General features: G+C 35.0%; 1 protein-coding gene across 3 annotated transcripts; it reads left to right on the top strand.

Moving 5' to 3' along the window:
• The first annotated feature begins 717 nt into the window (after positions 1-717).
• Positions 718-24,367, top strand: LOC129255106 (uncharacterized). Of its 3 annotated transcripts, none has more exons than XM_064095504.1 (13): positions 718-1,349; positions 10,794-11,045; positions 12,789-12,907; positions 13,381-13,472; positions 13,977-14,006; positions 15,112-15,201; positions 15,680-15,790; positions 16,233-16,259; positions 17,783-18,064; positions 19,032-19,090; positions 19,844-19,950; positions 20,246-20,373; positions 21,186-24,367. In XM_064095504.1, exons 1-13 carry the CDS (start codon positions 945-947, stop codon positions 21,371-21,373), a joined length of 1,890 nt encoding a protein of 629 aa, XP_063951574.1. In that variant the 5' UTR covers positions 718-944; the 3' UTR covers positions 21,374-24,367. The 3 variants fall into 3 exon arrangements, with proteins under 3 accessions (XP_063951574.1, XP_054749636.2, XP_063951575.1); XM_054893661.2 differs by having other exon boundaries at positions 17,930-18,064; positions 21,186-24,134; XM_064095505.1 differs by lacking the exon at positions 17,783-18,064.

Raw genomic sequence — 24,367 nt, 5'->3', positions numbered from 1 at the left:
TATAGAGGGGGAGGGGCGTACGACGTTCTTATTATCGCGTCACATTTTCTCAGTGGTATGGCAAGTATATATAACCCTATATAGAATTACATGTTCCAGACCTCTCCTTGTTTCGTCCTTCTTCTTGCCTCCTTCCCTTTTCTCCTTCTTTCCCCCTTCCCATTTTCTTTTTACTAGAAAATCATAGGGAATGGTCGCCCTGCCCCCTGTGGAGTCATTCTGATGGCATGAATAGGAGAGGACAATTAAATAGAGTAGGCCTAAAAAGAAGGTTATCAGATTTGTGGCTAATATAGTTCAAATGTTCTGTCTTCTGCATGTTACAACAGAGTGATACTTTGTGTATCCTCATCTCCCTATCTCCCCTCTCTCTCTCTCTCTCGTTCCCTCCATTTCGTAGGGTTAAATTTGGTATTGAAATAAAAATCTATAAATTGCAATATATTCATAGTAAAAATCACCTCAATTAAAGCAGATTAGTAAAGGCAATATGAGTCAGGCATACGCTGTAAATATCATCTCCATGGTTCTATCTACGTGTATATCCATATGAAATTATTTTAATCGCGATTATGCAAAATATTTTCTCGTCTCGTAACTCTAACGATTTTTTTTTCTTCATTCACACTTGATTTGTGTCGAATAATGCAGATAATAAACATGACCTTAAAGTACAGTACACACAGACCGAATCCATTCAAGGTTTACTGACTGATCACTCCCATTTTGTGACAACCATGGAAACACGGAGGAAACACAGAGGCGGATCAATGAATAATAACCCAGCGAGACTGGTCATAGTCATTAGCTAAGCTGAATAAGGAAATGAATATGCGGTGTCTACACTAATGGTTTATAAGGAAATGATATACTTTAGCCATAAATAAACCATTAGGGCACAGTCTACTATCAACTTTCAAGCATACCACAATAAAGCTTAGAAGATGTCGCCTTTGACGTATTGCCGTCGCATAATTTTGCTGTTTACAATCGTCATCTCCCCCGGTGTGAGGGGTACGGAACTGGCAGAGAATGGGGTAAACGTTGACACCAGTAAGGCTCTTTATTTTAGGGAAACCCGTGACTTATCAGCCCAAAATAGGGTACATAAGGTCGGACAAGATACCATCATCGACGTCGTATACGAGAGAACATCGTCATCATCCTCGGCATCGTTTGGAAATGTCGATGATGAGGGGAGGAGGTTGAGGAGAGGTAGTGATGATGCAGGTCGTAGTAGGAGTAGACGATCAACAGATTTCTCGTCAATGGATGCAGATGCTATCGTTGCTAAACACAACGAGGGAAGGAGTATGGTTTCACCCGAAGCTGCCAATATGAAGACTATGGTAAGATAGAGGAATGATTAATGAGGTAAGGGTTTGGGTAGAGATATATATATATATATATATATATATATGTGTGTGTGTGTGTGTGTAAAGATATATAAAGATATAAAAAGATATATGGAGAGATGGATGGATAGATAGATAGATAGATAGATAGATAATGTATTATTAAAGAAATCGGAATACATGTAGAAAGGGGGAAAGTGTATGTCAATGAGAAGCTATACAGTCTGTAGGAAGAAGGTTTCTGAAGATTTTTCTTTATTTCAATAGAGAAAGGAAAATGTTTCAAACTCTAAAGAGAGACGGAGTGGGAATGAGATGGAGGAACAAAAAATATTAAGGTGTCAGACTTGAAGTTTCCTTTACAAACCGTGCTGTTGCTCATGGGTAATCACAGGGGCCAGCTAAAAAGATGGCGACACTTCAAACATGATCCCAGAAAGACGAGGCAATGAAATTGCGCCCCTTCTTTCACAGTAAAATTTCTTCCTTTATATATTATCGTCTTTTACCCTTCCTTTCCTTTACCCTTCTCCTTCCCCTACATGTAATTTACCACTTTTGGACCCCACATTTGGTTATGGCGCACGGGAACGCCTCCCTTGTTGTCCTTCTTATACCCCCATGAACATGAACAGACCAACAATTTTGTCTACCAATCAATGACAAGGTCATAATGTTTATAATAATCATCAACATTGATAATATAATTTGAATAGAATGCAGAAATATTCTTCGTTTTAATGTCAACAGAAACTACCAAAAATGTTAACAGTGTGTATTCTTTGTGTGAACACTCCTGAAAATGTGTTTCAAGATAAGAAAGAAACTCATAATTTCAGACATGATTAATGCTCTAAACATTGCTACATTACCCTCTATCATACGACGCCAAAAAGATCAAATATTCATTCAAGCTTGAGCAAACACTGACAATTTATTCGGAGTGTTACAAATGGCTATGAGCCAAAATGAAGGAAATCGGAATACGATAAAAACAGTAGTCTGACGTGAGTACTTCCAATCCAATGATTTGCTCTTGTATTCATTAATGATTTGGTTAGAAATATATGTGAATTATTGCAGTATTATATTTGCCTTTTCTTTTCAATGAGGATTATCAATGTGTAATTACCTTCAAGATATTGCTGCAGACAATGAATAGGGATGCGAATATCATTATCATGCGATACCAGCATCTTTAATGTGAGTCTTTTATTGAGTATGAAACTGAAAACGGGGAACAGAGGAAAACGTTTTTTTTTTTCCATGAATGTAGGTGGCTAAAAGGAAGGCAAACTTTGCAGTCAATTATTCCCTTCTATAAAGGAGGGACATTCAAAAACGTATATGCAAAAGCTATTGAACTATTGACGCAAACTTTAAACGCATACTTTGAAACCGTTTAAAGTAGTAAAAAGATTATGTACAATTTGAATGAGAATACTCATAACCATGGTAATACTATCTTCTCTAGAGGTAACACCCACATGCAAAACAAAATTAACATGATTAATTTGTCAGATGAGTCACCAGCTCAAATCCGGTTCGAGAATGGGATAGTGATCAAAACCCTGGGTCATAATTATTATATCTAGCCCGCGAACGCACAATTATATACACAAACATACTTATATACACAAACATACTTATATACAAATCAATGAAGGAATTACTTTTATTCCAGTACTGTTACATTCAAACTCAACGAACTCAAAACCAACCAAGAGTATGAATAGCTTTGATCTATCGGTGTCAGTTTGACAGATGTGTTGCATATGAAAGCAACTACACACATTACGACTGGTCAACGACCCGCTTTTGGAACAAATCGCATTTTGCGCTTTTTCTTATAAAAATCTGAATGAAAAGTATCTTTTATTTGCGATTCAAATTAACTGAAAGAATACTGATATAACAATTTTGGATGATTGCAAGCCTTTTTCTTAAGTTAAAGGCCAAATCAATTTAAAATCTTAGCCAATCGTATGATTGCTTTGACGTCATTACGACCATCAAATTTACTTTTATTCTAATAAGGATGATAGCATAGTCACAGATTTGAACATAATGTATTTGTATGATGAGTTAGAAGAAAAAGACAATCTATATCTCAATACAAGCATTGAAATTTTACTACGTTTTATTCCAAAATCTGGTCGCAGACCAATCATTGCCAATCGTACGGTGTGTGGAGGCCTTAAGACGTACTAGGGATGGCCATGGGGATTGTCCCGTAAAGTATACATTTTATAAAGTGATTCCTTTTTTTTCTCACTAAAGCACATTTTATTTGACACAGGAGACAGTCTTTATAAACACCGACGTCCTTTAAAGGACGGAGAGGGGTGTGGTAAAACGGGACAAGAAAATATCGCTCATTCGAAAAGCCTATTTCCCTGTGATATACACGGCGGTTAAATCAAGTGTGAATGGTATTGGTAAAGAGCATGAACTTATCGTGGTGATGGTAGAAGCATCCAGCAAGTCCAAACCATTCTACATATGTTCTACCTGTACACTTTATATACCGCTCTTGATTTTTTCAAAATTTGGTGAATCTGATTGTACGAAAAAGCTGAAAGTTCTACCAATGAATCCTCCCACCTTCAATAAAGTGATAAATAAATTTAAGAAAATTTATAAATAGGTAAAAAAAGATGAATAAATACGAACATTATGTAGAACAAGTAATGAATAATAATAACAATTATATAGATAGTGTTGAAAAATGATATGGGTTTACATGATTATTATGTACATACGAAACAAACTCCTAACCCACCGATGATACTGTCATGGGAAATAACGTAATGATAGTCTGTACTGTGGTATTTGTACTAACATCCTAGCGAAATACATTTTTTCTTTGTATTTAGATTGATGTCAATATTCATGATTGATAGAATACTTCAAGGGAATAAAATAATACAAATTAATATTAAATTGAAATTGTGTACAGGGACATCTCTTTCGCTTTACAGAAATGAATTGAGGAGTTTTTATTTCCTGCACCTTGATGTGGGCCCCCTTGATGACTCATCATTCCACTATACGGTGTCTCCCAGAATATAATTATGGCCATCTCCCATATTCTTCCTCGCCTTCTTACTTATTTATTCCACCTCTGTTTAAAAATAAATGTCAAAGGGGTCGTGGGAGAGGGAGGGGGGGGGTTGAGGGTCAACAAATCGTATATATACTTGGGTTTCTGTAGCATGCATGGTTTTAGACTAACTGCCCATTTATTATTATTTGTTTAATTCTTAATACCCTCTCCACCTCAAGTCAAGTTGTTGCAGAATTGAATTAAAATTCAAACATAATACAAAATAATATAATTAAAATTAAATTGAGAGATCAGCGAAACACACAGAAAAAATGTGCAATTCTTTATCACGTGATTCAGATTTAACCAATCATACAGCAACATTTTTAATATGTGATGCGTGCTCAGAAAAGTGGTTCTATTTGCTCACTGTCAAAATGTGGCTATACCGCTATAGGCATTAATAACGATGTTGCCTTGAAAATATTTGAATAATGAATGTGAATATCATTTGAGAACTGCCAGCAATTTAATTATTTTTTGGGTTGCATGCTTTGTCAATTCGGGCTATGTCAAATAGACATATTCCTCTTTTACTCTAGAATAGGTCCATGGATAGACCCATATATACAGTCTCTTGTCACGTTCACTCAATACCAAGGTCAGGATTCAAACCTCTCACTGTATAATCTTGGCAGTTTTGTTTGTTCATGATATGGTTGTTAAAATATTTGTACCCACATTTTCTTCCATCGTCATGGCAGAGTCTACTTACTCGTCTCGAAGACTTTTTTTATTATCATCATTATGCCAAGTTGGTATGTTGATCTTAAAAAGAATATATGCTTTTATGGAATGAGGAAAATAAGTAAGGGAAATTGAAAAAGCCATAATGATTTTTTTTCATCTTCCCTCATGGTAAGCAAAGGCATATAAATAATGGACATGATGGTTCGCTAAATTCAATTTCTCTATACCAGTAGTAATATCGATTGAGTGTATTAAAGGTCAAATGCAGACTTTATCTACTCAAACGTATAGGATATTAAAGTGCAGGTCAGATGCATTGTAGTTTGTTTTGTAATGAAAGCTAATGAGAGGAACACACGCTCTTACAAACATACCCACATACACACAGAGCATATCTTTTATTTATATTTTTTCATATTAAACTCATATTCTGAATTTAGAGCTGTCAGTGATCACAATACTCAAAATAGAAAAACCTGATGAAAAATAAAATCGCGAAAGAACAAGAGGGCGACCACGAAATCAGTGGCATAATGAGCCAAAAATGCTGAGGGTGCTAGATATGGCGTATTGATCAAAATAAATTTTGAAATTTTTATTACAAAAATTCAATTTTGTGATATATTTTGACATAACGTCCAAAAAAATAATATCATATTTCACCGTTCTCTCTTTCCTTTTCTGTCCTTATCTATTTTTTTTCTTGGTCGTGAGAAATTCGGGGCGGCAAGAGTCCCACAAGCCTTCCATCCCTCCAGTCTGTACGCCCCTGGGTGAAATCACTGTCATATCATCATTACTGGTTTTAAATGAATAATACTTGATATTGAACAGAGGAGACCAAGTATATAAAATATAGGGATTTTTTAGATTACGCTTTGATTGAAAGTGGAAGAAAGGAAATTAGGGTATTATAAGGAATTTAAAAGTCATTGTCACCATTATCAAACTCTCTCTTAAAATAATCAATGACTATGGCAACATTATAGCACTCTTGACAATATTTATTAATAGGGTAAAACACAAATATGTGTACACAAAACTAATTAAAGTATGAATGATTGTGTATACATGTAAGTTATACGGGATGTATGCCATTCAAAATTTACATTGTCTATGGAGGTGTTGTCTATTAAAAACATTTTTACTTGGCCTGCTTCGGTAACTTGCCAACTTACGCTGGTATTGGGATGAGTTCATGGCTGTAATTTGATGACGTAAGATGATCAAAATGAGAGATTGTGATACAGTTAATGGCGAAATATAGGCCTACACTCTTCAAGATGTTGGGCAACATACTGTCCACACAACAATTGGTTATAAAATTTATCCTACTCTGGGTAGTTTTCACCCAAAGCACACATTATTGGTTTAAAAACTACTCCAAGAATGTTGAGAGCGTTCTGCATTGGTCTCTAACCTTCGGAAGAATAAACTGTGACTGAATAATCTCCCCTGAAAAATATATATATATCACTTATAATAGAGTTTAGATAGTAAGCCGTTTTCCCCCTACTTAGAAAGTATTTTTTATCATTTCCGGATTCTATGTCATCTCAGTTATCTTTTGTGCATGTGTCTTTGTGTTGAGTATTCCTTTAAGATGTCTTAATAGACTCTGGGAAGTCATCATTGGTATAGACTTGGCTTCAAATTAGACTTCCAATGATATCTTCTACACTAAGATCCACCAACCAAAATACAAGAAGGTTTAGAATACCATCGTCACACCTCAAATCACTTATTTTACCCTCTTCATTATTGTATTCAATATCTTAGAGATTTCAAGAGGTCTAAATTTGTCTTTAGCAAACATATCACCTGGCCATCTCTAAACTTGTGTTAATCATGTTGATTATCTTCCCGCTATAGACATCATAGAGTAGAGGTGTTGTTAAGTTAGTAGACAAGCAAACAGATTTTTTATTTACTCGTTGTCAAGTGTAAAGACTCTTTACTTTCAGTTATAATGCCACCGAGGCGGCGGCGGCCCAGTGCTCTCGTATTTGCTCTTACTTGTATCATATTATTTATTGGCTGAGGATTTTCTATCACATACATAAGATTTTAGAAATGAGGAATCTCGACAAATACACGACTCCACATCTAATGATGGGTGTATTTTATTGACACTTTCCCGCAATTTTATTCTTTATTTATTCTTTTATATATATACTTTCCTGCCTTCCTGTCATCCATAAAGTTTATGGCTGACTTTATACGATTTTCTCGTTTAACGAGAAAGAGAAAATTTAATAAGGCAAATGGAGATGACACTGCTTTGCTTCCTTTATTATTTCTCAACAAATTCTGTCCTTAAATTTTATTCAAATTGAATATCTTCCCTCTCATCTTCCCTCTCATCATTCTTATTTTTTTATGTAATTGCACATTGTCCAATACACAGAATAAACCAGTTTTCTCCCTTTTTCCGCCTAAAATCCATATCCTTTTTTTATTCTATACATTAGGACAATTAAAGCTCCTAAATGTCCTATGATCTATCCTACAGCTTGTTCATTGATAATTCTTAGTTTAAATTTGTTCTTGTTTGGTCAAATGCTGGAACTATCAACCTTTTTAAAATGCATTGTTTGCTAAGCGTGAGATAAACTTCCTCTCATTCAAATAACATTTCCTAAAGCTGTTATCAGAAAAAGTCATACTAATGGAAATGGTTAACTGGGCCATTATCGATAATAATATCTTTCTCCAAGCTCTCTTTATACTGACCGTACGTTTTAAGATATTTGACGCGTCAGATGTCGAATACATTAATGCAGATACTTTTTTATGTCATGACTATGATTATGTTGGTGATTGATAACGTTGTACTATACTTTGATGGATTTTCTGCGCCTTTCTTTACACCCCCACCCCCTTCCACCACTCCCTCTCACCCCTCCCTACCGTGGCAATCACGTTTTCATAATGCAACCCCTTCCTTATGTCGGCTCTTCTTTTCCATTCTCTCTACAGAGCTGCTATAGAATCATTATATAATCTATAAAGTACAATCTTATTAAACAATACAGGTAGTTTATTGAATCAAACATTGACAGAAGAATACTAACAGAAAAAGGGCAGGTCGTTTAAGGCCCGGTCACATTGCCAGAACTTTGCTGAAGTGTTCCTGGAGCGGTGAAAAAAAAAATCGTTCACAACCGTTTAACAAAAGTTGGCCCCCGTTAAGGCAACGCCAAATACGCTCGACCACCGCTGATGGACCCGAATCAACATTGGCCATCCCGAATAAAGCCGTATGCCAACCCGAAATTGTATCCGAATGGCGACCCAAAATTAATGTCGACCCGAATCGGAACGAGTATGGCCGAATGCGTCAGTGGGTGTATTCGGATGGATTCGCAGCTGATTCGGTTCCTGTGTAACCGGGGCTTAACATTCGGGCCACATTCGCCTCGATTCTGACCACCTTTGGATATATTCTTGCTATTATTGGGGTTGGCATTCTACTTTATTCGGGATTGTCATTATCGATTCGAATCAATTCTTGGCGACTTTGCTCTGATTCTGAACCTATTCGTCTTTGATTGGAGTAGTTCGCCGAATCAGAGACGAATAGATCAACATAATTCATTCCAATCAGACATTAAGGGCAGAATCGGTCCAAATTTATTCGTGAGAACTCGGTTTTTGGTGTAACCCTGGCTTAACCCAGACTTTTCTCATATCCTTCATCTGTTCTCATTCTGGCGTCTTCGTATTGACATAGTCGTGATGTTTGGCATTTTTATAATTGCCAGGAAATGTGGTCCTGATATTCAGACGTAAATCCAGGATTGTCTGGAAAAGGAAGCACCAAATACTTGTGTAGATTTTCTAAATTTCATCACAAATAGTGGATATTTTCCAGTGTCTTTACTTTAAATTTCCTTCATTTTTTAACGTCTTTGAAGAAGGAAGTTGCAGATGCATCTTTTGGGGATTTTAGTTTGGTTTTCATGTCGAAAACTACAAACATTAATATCATAGACTGTATATTGTTTGGTGAGCAAACACGTTACTCTAAAGTGATATTAAAATCAATCGTATGTGCATAATGGCACATTTTGCTCAGCATATATATTGACAGTCCAATTTACATTACTGAATAAAATAAACATGGTTGAAGTAAGAAGGAATTCATTATACTCCAAGACTCCGGAATGTATCCTATTTTTGATGGTGGTTATGCCACGCCCATAATGAGAAAGAATTTGAAGCATAAATAGGTTAATACAGCATAGGTTATAGAAGAAGACAGTGGCGTAACTACGATGGGGGGGGGGGGGGGGGTACGCGCCCCCTCTTCATCGGCTAACAAACAAAATTACCTGGGAAAAGGGGTAGAAAGAGGGGGAAATAAAGAGAAACACAGAGGGAATAGGAAAACAGGAAATATTAGAAATAATTTTTTCACAATTTGATGAAATATAATTTGATTATATGTGTCCATTCCTGTTGACGCACGCATTGATCATACATAACCCCCTTTCAAACTTATGAAATGGAGCTGAAACATTTAGTTTTTAAGTTTGTATATATATATACATCAAATATTTATTTTATTTTATTCAGTGACCTACACACCTTTTTCACGATTACTAAAAGTGATTTAATATTTCCCATTTTAGGCATGAATGTAAAATATAAAAAAAACACAAGCTTGTTTTTCACCTGCCTTAGTTTAATGGTGAGATACGTATGGTCTTCATGAATAATCCTAAAAGTAAAACAGTCGTTAAAAGGTCCATTTCTAGACCGCCCTTCGCGTTTGCAATGCTTGATTTTTCAGACGTGTCTCCTATTCATGAATACAAAAAAGTGCTTAAAGCGGGGCTTAAATATTTTCCCATTTATACGACGATCAATCTGAAAAAAATAGCTCGTGCTTCACGCTCGCATTAATTTTATTATTAGAAATGTTCTTTCTTCATCACTTACCTATATCTCAAACAGTGCTTAAAACGTTTCATTTTCGGGTAAATGTATACAAAATTTCAGCTCGCGCTTTGCATATCACGAGATACGTGACATTGTTTAAACAACAGGTGCTTAGAATGTACTTTTTTCCAAATCTGAATATCAAACTTTTTCGGATCACGTTTTGCGCTCACATCAATTTGATTAGCAAGAACTGTGTCCTCTTCATAAATCCCTACTATCAGTCATTGAGAGTAACACTTACATTATTCCTGTACAACTCGAAAATATTTCATAAGACTTTTTTAATACTAATATTGTCTTTAAAATGATGCTTTTAATGATGCGATGTTGACATCGAAAAATTAGTTAATTTCTCTTAAAAGAAATCTCTGTAAAGACGAGCTAGCGTATATAGTGCAGGCGCATTTGAAATAAGTAATTGACGCAATTGACGCAATCTCGCCCCTTTACCACCCAAGGCTATTATTGTTGTTGTAATTATTATTATAATTACTAGTATTATTATCATTATTATTATTACTTATATCATTATTGTTGTTTTTGTTGTTAATGCAGCTACTTCTACTACTGCTGCTACTACTACTATATTGGTAGTAGCAGCAACAGTAGTATCATTTTTATTATTTTGTTCTTTCCCCGAAGTTTTGTAGTTATTATTCCTTCGTTTTTCATTTACATTTTACTGTTTCTATTAGGTTTGGAACGGAGCGTTAGCATCGATGGCACAGGAATGGTCTGACGGCTGCTACTACGAGCACGGTAACCCAGATAATGACTCTGGCTTCACTGCTGTGGGCCAGAATCTCTACATCAAATGGGGCCTTTCCGCACCGGGGACCCCTCCCGATGGGACGGCTGCTACGCAAGCCTGGTACAATGAATATGCGTTTTATAACTATGATGATAGGACATGCCAGGCCGGGAAACAGTGTGGACACTATACCCAGGTAGGTGGACTATCTCTTGTAATTTGACAATCGGGGACTCATTCAGGGGCGGCGGAACGTTTTTTTTTTTTTTGGGGGGGGGGAGGGGGGAAAATGGCACTTATAATGTCAAAACGGGCATTTTGGTGCAAACGGATATTTCCACCATGAGATTATCGTGAAGTGTGTTTTGTAGTAATTAAATTGAGCAAGTCCTTTTTGAAGTGATTTCTGATCGATACGATATATTTTTAGGCTTTATTTCTTCCGTGAGAGCGTATAGCGAGGGGTTCGGAAAAGTTTTCAAATTTTAAGTTGTAAAACTCGCTTTTTGGTAAATTATGGAGCCAATTACTGTTAAAAAGGCATCCTTGCGTGATGTTCCGAGAGGGAATCGTGAGCTCAAACTTTTGGATATTTGGTGTGAAAGGGCATGAAAATTAATCATTCCGCAACAGTTTTTGTAATCATGAAAAAGATGGGGATCTAACTAAAGAATTAACGCGAGCGCGAAACACGTACTGAAAATTGTAATATACTGACCAGAAAAGGAACATGCAGAGGACTGCATTTTATTGACTAATAGGATATTACCTCAGAAATTGAATAATGCGAGCGCGAAGCGCGAGCTTAAAATTTGTGATATTCCAACCTGAAAACTGGACATTTTAAGCACTTTTTGTAACCAGGAACAGAATGAGCACCTTACTAAACAATACCTGATGCGAGCGCGAAACGCAAGCCCAAAAATGATATTCCAACCTAACAAATGGACATTCTAAACTTTTTTTGCAACAATGAGCAGGATAAATACTTTACTAGATAACAATTGATTCGAGCGCGAAGTGCGAGCAAAAAATATTTGTATTTTTTTCTAATTTCAAATGTATTATGTTTTACTTCAAAAGAGTAATTCATTTTGAAAAAGGGCACATTTCATTCGGAAAAAAGGGCATTTTTTTTTTTTGGGGGGGGGGCAAGTACCCCCATGCCATGGGTGGTGTACAGATGGACCACTACACCAGGGTTTCCCCCTACTCTTATACGAATAGTGCAGCGGTTTCTTAACGTGCAAATGAGAGAATGGAAGTGAAGTTTATCTCACCCAGGCTATAGACTTTATGGATTGGTAAGACTTTTGATTGTCCCGACTGTTGCTCTCTAAATCAGTGTTGCTAGGACCAAGCTGAACAAAATCGCTCAAAACGCATAATCACTATTTTTTAAAATTAAATTATCGTGTAAATGAGTGTCTTTATTCGTTAAATGGCATATTGATCTAAACCTTTGACTGTTTGAGGGGCACAAGATGATGCACACACTTCATGAATTCTGAAAAGGGTGAGCGAACAAAGTGAGAAAATAAAATTGAAGTTTAATTTTAAAATGTGAAAATGTAATTTTTATCTTTAATGAACTTCTGAAAAATAAGAGACCATTTGCAGTTACAATAATATTCAGAAGTAAGAAGACGGATCTATCAAAACCGTATTTTTATTTTAACGAAGCACCTTGTAAAATTACAGAAAATCGGCACATGGGTCTACAAATTAAGAAAATATATATTCAATTAATTGAGTATAATGTTTAATTACAACAAATGGGGTTACAAGAATTAACAGAATGATTTCATCTTTTCCATTAAAATATTTTGTTTTTAATAGTGTTTATACATTTTCATAAATTTTAGAAACAAAATAGAAAATATGGATATAAAACTTAAATCTCTTTACAGTTCTTAGTATTTGAATTTCTCTTATTTAGAACGTATGGGCATCGACATATGCAGTTGGTTGTGGGTTGACATTCTGTTCTACAGCAACCGATGCCGATGGCAATTCCTACAACGGTGCTTGGCTCATTACGTGTAACTACGGACCCGCGTAAGTTAGTTTGTTTACGTGCTTGTTTGTTGTTTAGCCCACAATAGGCAAGGTCATTAAAATGATTTAGAAACTTATCTATGAAATACAAAAAAATAATAATTATAGAAGATTAAAAAAAAATGATGTACACAGTTCAGAGCAAAAGAGTAGGTAAACACTTATCTGCCATCATATTGCGTAAAATAGGTGCCGTAATTTTTATTACAAATTTGAATCGTTCGCACATTATTTTACTTTGGACGTATACTAATTTGTTAGCTGTAATCCAAATAAGTCTAAATCAGAAAGGCTTTTGTTAAACAAAAGTAATTTAAATTACCGACCTTTAACACAAGTGATTCGTCTGCAATAACAAAAGTTCCTTCTAAACAGAAGTGACCTATTATTTTATTATATAGAGATACACCTCATTGGCTAATCTACTTTAATTTAACAGCCTATTAATTTCGTCCACAAAATTTGATATCTAGTGGTAACTATGTAGGCGCATCCCCGTACGTGAGTGGGCCATCATGTACCAAATGTGAGAGTGGCAGTGGTCTGTGCAAGGATAATCTATGCAGTAAGTACTAATCAGGCGCAAATAAAGCTTTTTTTTCTTCCAAGAGGGGGGTTTCACCAAGAAATGTGACAAGCAAAAAAAAAGAAAGAAAAAAAAGGGTGTTGGCTCCAAAATGTAGGTCTTTAATTTTCACTTGGCAGCCAAGGGGGGGGGGGGGGTGGTGGGTTATACCCATGTCCATACCCCCCATAGATCCGCCACTGCCAATAGTCATATCTTTAAAAAAATCATGATCATAGCCCCTGTTTCCGTGTGCTAGTTATGGTTATTGTAACATGGCATGCATGGACAACCACCTATAACAAAGAGAGAGAAAAAAGGAAGGAAAAATCCACTAATTATTGGATTCTGTCCAGTGTGTTAAAACAATCACTGGTTGTACATTACGATCATCCGAATAAGTTTTTAATCATTTATCTTTGATTCTATTATAATTGACGATTGAACATCCTTTTCATTTTGTTCCAATTTTGTGATAATTTCAACGTTTCTATTTTTTCCAAGGTGACTGTTCACCCTCAGAAGCTGAATGTGGTAAGTATAAACACACACAAAACTTAAGAAATATCAGCATCATTATCATTAGACCAAAAGCTTCAGTCTCTGTATTTTGGTTGTTCCGCTGAACTACGTTGGCTCCACTCACCATACATACAGTAAAATGTCAGAAATTGTTGAATAAATCCCCAGAAACGACGGTTATTCCTGTCTACATTATCATCACCACCACAGCCATTCGTCACCATAGCGCCATCCTCACCATCAACATCATTAACGTGATTTTTATTACCACCATATCCAATTATCAGCATAACACTATCAACATCAGAAATATGAATATCAGAAATATCAACATCATTATCATCACCACCACATCCAGTCATCAGCACAACATCATCCTCTTCATCAACATCAGATTTACCAATACCGGTATCATTACCACAACAGCCAATCGTTAGCACAATATCATCCTCATTATCAACATCATTTTCATCACTACCACATTCAATCATCAGCACAACATCATCCTCATTATCAACATCAGAAATATCAACAGCATGGTCATAACCATCATCAAAATCATCAATTGTCATCACATCATCCTATCATCACCATGAGAAATATCAACATCATAAACATTAATTATAAGTCAATAGTCACAACATTATCATCACTGTCCTCGTCACCCTTCGGGTCTTTGCCAACATCGTCTAAATCACCATCGTTCTCCTCCTTCTCATATACATCAATGGCAACATCATATAATCTCATCCATATAGATCAATGAAATAAAAGGGTTGTATCTTGGATGATTATTTCCTCGTCATCCTCATCGTTTCCACCTCTTCCTCTTCTTTCTTCTTCTTCTTCTTCCTCTACTTCTTCTTTCTACTTCATCTTAGTAGACAGAGCAGCAAATCACTACACCCATAATAATTATCAATCACCTAAAAGCTCGATTCGAAAGATGCCCCTCTCAAGATTCCAAATATTTACTGAAACGGAGTCCTCCTTCCTCTCTCTCTCCTTTCTTCCTTTCTATTGTCCTCCGTCCTTCGTGCCTCCTCTTACTCTTCTCCATTAATATTATCATTTTATAATTAATACTATTGTATTTGTCGTTGTATTTATGTTCAAGAGTGCAGGGCCACTTGTAATAACTGCGGAACACTAAACAGTGACTGTACATGTACATGCGCAGATGGCTGGCATGGCTCTGATTGCGCAAGTAAGTATACGATTCAACCATCATTCAATCCAGAAAGCAAATTTTAACTTCATTGTATTCCAAAGATGATGATATAAAGTACACGAGGTGTCATTTTGTTCGAGTTTAAATTAAACTAAAACTATTACTTCATGGAGTGTTTATATTTAATGGGAAGTCATCTTGCACACATCGCCATTGAATTATACAGTAAAACGATATTTGTATACATATTCATTTCACCTGCAATAATAATACTAATAATAATGTGTTATCTTATTGTAGTTTCATGTTGAATAGATAGGAATTCGAAACGATAAACTTTTGAACGAGTAAAATGATAAAAAATTGAAATACGAGTTTGAAAAATATGTCTTAAGGAATAAACAGCCGTATTTCTAATAAACGATTAACATTATTTTTCCACGTGTTTCACAACTACCAGCTCTGAACCAGAATGAATTCTGATACGTTAATTTGGATGTCCATTTATTTTTAGCTTACTGTGAAGATACACATGAAAACTGTGGAGCTAATCCTGGATGGCCTCTCAGTTGGTGCGATAGGAGTTATGTCATTGATGGATGTCCTGCTTTCTGTTCTTTATGTAGTAAGTCTGACATACCGCCCCCAAACAAAGTCAATTTTCTACTCAAATTCAAGTTTATATCGTGTTTTTTTTCTTTCATGCAGGTTTGTCGACAGCCGTATTGGCTGTTTCTGATACAACAAAGAAAACGGACGCGCCAATTCAAAAAGTGTTTTTCTTCATAAGATTATAATGCCTTGCAATTTAGGATTCATCAGTTCTGTTTGCAAATGATTTTATTTCGTAATACTTTTGAAATCCTGAGTCATAATCCCGCATTTCATAAAATTTTCTAGACATGACTTATTTCAGGGTAAACTAGCCTTGTAAGGTAGGTCAGAAATGACGATATTAGTGGGTAGAACGAAAAAAAACTCCATCACATTCTAATTTTTGACCATGCAGAATATTGATATATTGCTTTCTCTCCCTACTACTTCCCCCTCTCTAATCATGTGAATAGATGCTGAAGACCCAGATTTTGTGTGTAGTAAGTATACCTTTTCTTATATGATTACGCTCAATAATGTGGTAGCATAAAGGAGATAATTGTTTTAAAGAAATTGTTTATATTGAAAGTTTTCAGTAGATCAACATTAATATTCCACGTTTGAAGTGTAAGTCTACCCTGACGCCAAGTTGGCGTTAATAATACTAGATAAATGTGAGAAACTTAGTAATCGGGGTTTGGAGAAAATCTTCAATGAATCTTAAATGAATTTTTATCCGATCATTATTAATCTTTAACATATTATTCATTTCTGCTATCATTTGAACCAACATGACAAAAGGGTATATAATTTCTTTAAAGAAGAAGAGCAAATATTTAGAGATACCTAAAACTAAAAACACGAAAAAGGAAAGACAGTAAGAATTGAATTTATTACTTGGACGTGATAAAAACGAGACTGCTCTTGATATATTTAAGACTAATACACTTAACCGGTTTTTATGGAATTTTTTTACTATGAATAAATGATCGAATAAAAAGAATGTAATTTAGAGGTCTCTGTTATATGGCTTATATAATTATGCTTACATCAATTTTATTATTGGTTGCGCTGTCGATCGATTTATAATAAATCAACGGATGTTTATCACTACATGGACTAATAATATCATATTTTTGCTTCACTATGTTTAGAATATTGTTTGAAAAAACCCATATATTTGAGATTCAATTATTCCACATAATACTAAGAACCTTGCTTTATAATAATAAATAATGTGATTGATGAAGACATTTTTCACTCATACATGTCATACAGATTTTAACGCATCTTTGAATACAATATATCCCATTCAAGAACTTCAATGCTAACTCATCATTCTCATCACAAAATGATCATTATATGTCCTCTTCTTGCGTTTATTTGCTATAGTCTTGTTCTTTTTCATGTAGAAATTTCTATATTCATTATCATAGCCCTGTTCTAGTGCAGGACGAGCCCTGTGTTCTTCGGGTTGTTATTTCTTTGCATCTGCATGTGGTGTTTTTTTACTTGATAGTTTCTTTTAATCCACGCTAGTCAAGCATGTAATGGCAAAATGTTGTACTTTGGTTCATGCACGCAGAGGTAGCAACCAAAAGTAATGCTTTCTTCATTAATATGTTAGTTCATTCACGTCATAAAAAAATAATTGTGTTATCTTGTATGCGTATGTAATCAGGTCATCGTCATGTGTTCACAACCCGACAATATTTAAATCGTGATACGGACATCATCTCACCTTTGGACTATTTGGCTCAAGCGCACAGGTCACCAATCTTATCGCACTTTCAACAAAATTCGCACCGAATCTTTTCACACTTTAGAAATCATTCTACCACTAGACATGGAAAATAATATGTGTGTACAACAAAATATATAACTTTCATTAGACCATCACACAAATTTAGAGCACCATTAGTGTGATCATTTCAAGCATTTGGCTGTCCAAAACAGATTGATGCTGCTCCTACTGATTTTTCACACTGTCTTTTGGAATATTACGCGCAAAATGCTAAATCAGCTCAAACAACTACCACACAACCGGCAAGTTCTACGCCTACAACATCCAGACACAATTCTACAACGCTGAGCCAAACGTCAGAAGGAGAGATAAGGACCGCAACCCAATCCATGGCCGACTTTCTGTCTACAACATTTTATGATACAGTCGAGACGACAACATCGACAACAAATGTTGCTGTCACTTCCTGCTCTCTTTCTAACTGTCTGCATGATTCGGCTTTTGATGAAGAAATGTGTAGATGCAACTGTACCAGAAGTTATTATGGGAACATTTGCCAGCGTATGTTTTAAGCTTTTTTTTTGCATTCTTATCATTAAAAAAAAAAACGCTTCATGCTTTTAGTAAAGTAAAAGATTTCACCTGCATGCAGTAAATGATACATTCTCAAATTCTATTTCACTGTGTTTATTATGCTTCCAAATTTCTTGATAAAATATAATACTTTTTCCATTTCTATATGTTATGTATGTTTTCTTGTTAGATTTTTCTTGGAAACTGTGCTCTTTCATGTTTTTGATAACCCAACCGAATTTTCATTCCTGTACCCATTATGTCAAGTAATTTCCACAACCCTGTCTAAATAATTGATGTTGTGTCTGAGCAATTGTTTTTTGTAAATTTCATAGAATAATGTTTATGTTGCATGATGTCATAGATACGTTTTACTAGAAATGTTGATTCTGGGCCCATTTCCTTAAGAGTTACCACTGGAATAAGAGCAACTACCATGGTAACAGGGCTCAGCAAACAATTACAATCAAGGTATGCATGGAATTTACAACATTTTTAATGAAATGGGCCCCTTATTATAACACTCTCTAAATGCCTATATGGTCCCTTATCACATGCTCAGAGTGAGACAAGGGACCAGTCATTTTGGAGTGGGATTTGCATCTTTCGAGAGCGCATTAAGCTCCTTCTGGAGTGAACTGTGCATATTTTTGACATATTTTCACTCCAGTATAGGAGCTATAATCCACTCTCAAAAGATGCAAATCCCATTCTAAAATGACTGGTCCTTTATCTCACTCTGAGAGGAGCGTGATTAGAGACTCGATTATATATTTTGCATTCAGAGCGTAGGAGTTTTCTGAATGTGTTCGTTTTGTGGTATTTTCATGTTATTCATATGTTTTCATTATGTGACACATCTTTGTTTGAAATTGCATTACTTTCACTTAAAACATTTAACCAATGAAAAAGAAAGTTTGAAGAAAATAATTTTGAAACATTTTTAAACACGCAGATGCAGCTAGTCGAAGAAATAATGGAGTTCTTATTCTCCTATTTGAAGACTTCGAAGACGTAAGTATATAACAGATTATTATGGAGTAGTGCTTCAAAGGCAGGCGAGGTTTTAGGGAGAGTGGCTTCGTTATGACTGTGACATCACAACATAGTTTTCTTATAGAGTTAAATGGACATTTCTTGAGCAAGATATATGTGACATTACAAGTAGATTTTACTGTCACTGTATCAGATGGAAAAAAATGGAACAAGAATTATGAGGGGCAATGTACTTTCGTTTCGCGCGAAATTTGTCTTTTAAAATTTGATCAGCGAAATACAGAAGTTCATGAACGCTGACGATTATTGATATATAGGAAAAATACACTTTATCGCGTGATTAACTTAATATTTATTCATTGATTGTAAGTTTTCCTGAACGTAGGCCTATGCACTCCGGTAGACATGGTAGAATTCATATGTAGGAAATATATAATTTCCAGATATAACTGTGTAAGTATTTACCATTGATAAATCTAAAGCTCTTGCATATTTTTGTTTAGTTTTTCTTGAGTTATATTATCTGAATCTGTATCGTTTTGAAAATGCTACAAAATCTGTATATATCGAAATTTATAGATCACTCCCCCAAAGAAAATAAATGAAGTAAATAAAAAATAAAATACATGAAAGAATAAACACGCCAATAAAATAATAAAAAAAATGAATAGAAAAATAAATGAATTAAAAAAAATAAAAATAAAATAAATAAATAGATAAATAAATAAGAAAATGATCTCCAATCAACCGTGTTTATTCATATTTTAACAGTGGAATTCCATTCAAGCAAGCGTGATGGGAGCTCTTCGATCAAGCGTCATCAACTACTGCAGTACAAGGCAATCAACATGCTGTCCAGCTGCAAACAATACTAACATGTAGGCCTTATTTGAAGACAGTGAAATAAAAACGTTGAATAGTAACTATACTTGCTCTTTTGATGAATTAAAATTAAAACAGGAAGGCATATTATGCACCCCCCTAGAAATACGAATGTCAAATTTTATCAATTTCAGAAAGCTCACTCAAGATCGAATAAGCTACTCTGTAACCTTAATCACATTATAAAAAATGATTAAAAAAAGGTTAAAACTAACGAACTACCTACACGATAAAATCACCTGTACATGGTTTCTAATAATAATGGACCCCTGTCATGTATGTGTTTTGCAGTGATTTTGCTACTACTGGTGTCACCTTAGATGACGATTATCCTGAGATTACTTTAGATTATTCATCAGCAGCTTACTGGATACTAGTAACAGGGATCTCTCCTGTCGCTCCTGGGTTGTGTCGTCAAAGTATGTACATCTACTGGATTATTTTTTTATATTACCTAAATGATCTATGGGCTCTACTTGTAAACCCATGTATTATCTTAGAAAATTAAACGGCAGTAATTGTTACTGCCGATTGATTTTCTAACAAAAAGATTCAATTTCCCCCCGTGCCCCCCCCCCCCCCCCCCATTTTCAACTTCGCTCCGCCGCCCCTGCAGTAATGACGAAACCATCCAGCATTATTGATTTTGTAACAAAATAAGAATTGCAGGGTATGATGTTGTAACATAATACAAGGGCATACACTTGGTGCCCATACATTTCTAAGGAACAATATTGCCCATAACTCGAAATGTACACCAGATTTTTTTTGCTGGGTAAAAGAGCCATTTTGAACATACACTCTTGTGTTGAAGTGTCGCGGTAAAGCGGTATGGTTTTCAAAGTCGTACTAAAATCCGGGACTAAAATCTTAAACCATGGACCTACTAAGCTCGATTTACATTGCATCCTCCGTGGTCTTTTATTGTTATTCTAAGCCAAGTAAATTGTATTTCAGGATCATTTGGTCTACACCATGAAACCTTTATTGAGTCAGAAAGCAAATATTATGTTTTTCCGATTATACCAATTAAGTTTACAGACATCTCAGGCTTCATACGCCACGTTTATTAAAATTTTATGCGAATTTATCATTTTCACCCAATATCTTTTGCTCAAAGTTTCATTATTTGTTGCCCTCTATCTCACCCTTACTCGTTTCGTTCATGCAAATATTTATCTGATTTGTTTGTCAATCCCTTTCCCTCTTTCTCTCATTCATATGTTTATAGACGACGGCGGCTTATTAAGCGCTGATGTCGTCCTCGCAGCTATTAGACAAGACGAGACCAGTCTTGAATCAAGTCTAAGTGTTAATATCGAGACAATCATGGAAAGCAGTGCTACACACCTAGTCTTTTCACCGACCGTCATCATATCAAATATGTTACTTGCTTACATTCTCTATCTAGGCTTCTAGACCTGCAGACTGCATGGGGGCTATGTAAAAATACCATTACATTCATTTGGTTGGAATAAACAAAAATGTTTATTTATTTCTTAGTCGTAAATAGATCATGTGTTGTAATACAATCGGAGGACATCATATATAACTTATTTTCTCTGGCATTATGTTAACAAGAAGTATGTTTATATAATCTTTATAAGATGAGGTTCGTTGTCTTTCATCATCCGTCATCTATCTCGCAATCTTATTTCTATTTTATAAGAATTATGATTATTGATAACTTTCGACGGGAAATAAGCAGGTGATCACTAAAGGGGTGTTGCATGAAACTTGCGATCAATTGCAAGTCTATTTTCGGTTCCTACATCAATCATAATTATGTCTTGTAATTCATTGAAAATTTGTGATTGATTGCTAATCTACTCCTTGAAACAAGGAGTATAATATGATTTGCTACAGCTAAAACTGATCTATCAATATTGTAAAATTGTAACAGAATGTTTGCAATTGATTGCAAATATTCTGTTGCAACACCCTTACTTGTCAAAGGTGACATCCTGTTAAAGTCCCAGTTGCCGGATACCAAAGATCTTTTTTTTTCTATCAACGTTCAACCTGATTTGTTATTACATTCGTATGAAAATTTTATAGCATTTGTATTTTTATATTAATACTATTGGTGTTTAAATTAATTTTTGGGAAATTTTAGTTATGTTGTATTTTTTAAATGTCATTTTGTAGGGCCTATTTTATTATTTTATGCGACCACTTTAAGTACCGCTAATATGAGCCGGTAACGTGCGTTTATGCAAACTCGTCCACCTCGTATAATCATCGATATAAAGATAATTACGAATGATGATTGTCGTTTAAAATAATTAAACTTTTGTAATGAAACTTTTTGTATGATGCAATAATGAGGAAGGGAGCATGTAATGATAGTCAGTAATTTTCACTGGCTATACTGATATAATCTATAATATAATCGTTCTATCTGAGTGGCTCAGAGTAAATTACTTGTTGAATATCACTTTTTGTTTCATGAAACCTTCCTTAGAAGTAAAAATCGAAAATTGCGTGACGAAGTATACGGTGAAATGGTTTAAATGCCATTATTTTTTGAAGTACCGATTTCTTTCTTCGATTTTGATCAGTCTAAAATTTGATATATTTGTACTTTGTATTTGATGTATTTCTTGTGTTTACAGTACTTAGTACTTAATACTACACTGCAAAAACTCCGGTGTTGATTTAACACCAGCCCGGAATCTATATATGTCCACACCAGAGAAGTATTGAAACAACACCATTTTGGAATCAAACCGATGCTGTTTTAAAACTAATTGGTGTTGTATGAACACCCATCTGGCATGTCTGGTGTTAGACTAATACCAAACCCGGTGTTGTTTGACACTTCTCTGGTGTGAACATATATAGATTCCGGGCTGGTGTTTAATCAACACCGGAGTTTTTGCAGTGTAGTACTTCAGTACTTAATGGGTATCATCCAAGCAGGTCTATCGCAATGCAATGTAATTTTATGTAGAATTATAATGTTGAACATTTATGTAATAAGTTTGTAGAAGGGTGTTCACGTGTTATGAGACCGGTAAGACCGACTCCAGACCAACCATCTTCAAACGACATGTCATCGTTTAGTTTGGGATCGGTTTCGTTTATGTGACGGTATCTTTAGTGATAATTACAGCATGTACATTCTGATAATCAGGATTGGCTTTTAGGGGGGATACATGGGCATAGCCGTACGCAGATTTTTTATTTCGGGGGGGGGGGGGCAAGACGCGTGAAAATTGAAAGCGAGGATCGAGCGTAGCGACCAAGCCTGTCATTAGGCGCTATTGCATTTTCTAAAGTGAAATTGAAGGATTTTGTGCACAATTTTGGTGAATGCCCCCCTCCCTGCCTACGGCCAAATTTTGATCAAAAATGCATAATTACAACTGGATGCAAATCATGCAATCAAAGCAAAGTGCAATAAAATTTGATATTTTGCTTCTCCCTCGTCTTTGTTAGCTCCCTCAGCTCACATACAACTTAGACTTGTGCATGATGTAGTCATGAAGATCTTGAACTAGATCTTGATCTATTACATTATATGATAAAACGTAAAACCCAATGCAGCATGGATTTTGTGAAGGGATAGAAGATTGGAGAACCAATATTTACATTTAATTGCCAAATAATTTATATTTTTAATCATTCTGTCACACTGCTACTGCCTGCTTTAAATTTGTGAATAATTACCTACATTTAAAAAATTGATGCAAAGTCCCCAAAATGTGGGTTAATTTTGAACACTACTTAACAAGTATCAAAATCTTGTTCGAGCTTATAACTGCGCATTATTTTTACTTTTGAAAATAGCGAAATCTCTTTCTCGATGTCTCCGTTCTCTTGCAATCAAATAATTAAAGTCCTATCCAAATAAATGTCCCGCCATCTCTTTGTCGTGAAAAGAAATCATCGCGCTGTAAATAGTACTATTTTCATTATATAAGTATGAAATTAAAAAAAAGTTGGTATTTATTTCACCAGCTCTCTCTCTCTCCCTTTCTCTTATATACTATATTTATTGTATTTATCAGATATTAATATATTATCATGATCAAAGATTAAATATGACTAAAATTATGTGTTTGATGAAACTGTTTTTAAATTTATAATCGGTAATCTCACATTTTCGGTAAACATGGATTGTATGCATACGAAGTTCTGGAACTGAATTATTAAAAAAAAAATCATATATCACATTACATTCCAATAGTATATATCATAGGCCTCATTTTAGTCGAAAAGTTTCTGTAGGATTTTAAAATTATCAATTGAGCGTCGTCATGCGATATCCTTTACTGTAAGTCATCATTATACTTATTTTCGCTTAGTCATAATTATGTTTGTTAATCATTTGTACATTACATTACAACAACTAGAATGACTATTACCATAATTGTAATAACTATTTCTATAATAATCGGTTTACGTTCA

Source organism: Lytechinus pictus, chromosome 2 (genome assembly GCF_037042905.1).
Source record: "Lytechinus pictus isolate F3 Inbred chromosome 2, Lp3.0, whole genome shotgun sequence".
NCBI lineage: Eukaryota > Metazoa > Echinodermata > Echinoidea > Temnopleuroida > Toxopneustidae > Lytechinus > Lytechinus pictus.
This window is presented reverse-complemented; position numbering and strand designations above follow the sequence as displayed.

Bases quoted from the DNA above. Each gene is read 5' to 3' on its own strand.
- LOC129255106 (XM_064095504.1), top strand. From the start codon at position 945: ATGTCGCCTTTGACGTATTGCCGTCGCATAATTTTGCTGTTTACAATC. The intron at 13,473-13,976 runs GTAAGTACTAAT...ATTTTTTCCAAG, and splicing joins GTGCAAGGATAATCTATGCA to GTGACTGTTCACCCTCAGAA. The intron at 14,007-15,111 runs GTAAGTATAAAC...TTTATGTTCAAG, and splicing joins ACCCTCAGAAGCTGAATGTG to AGTGCAGGGCCACTTGTAAT.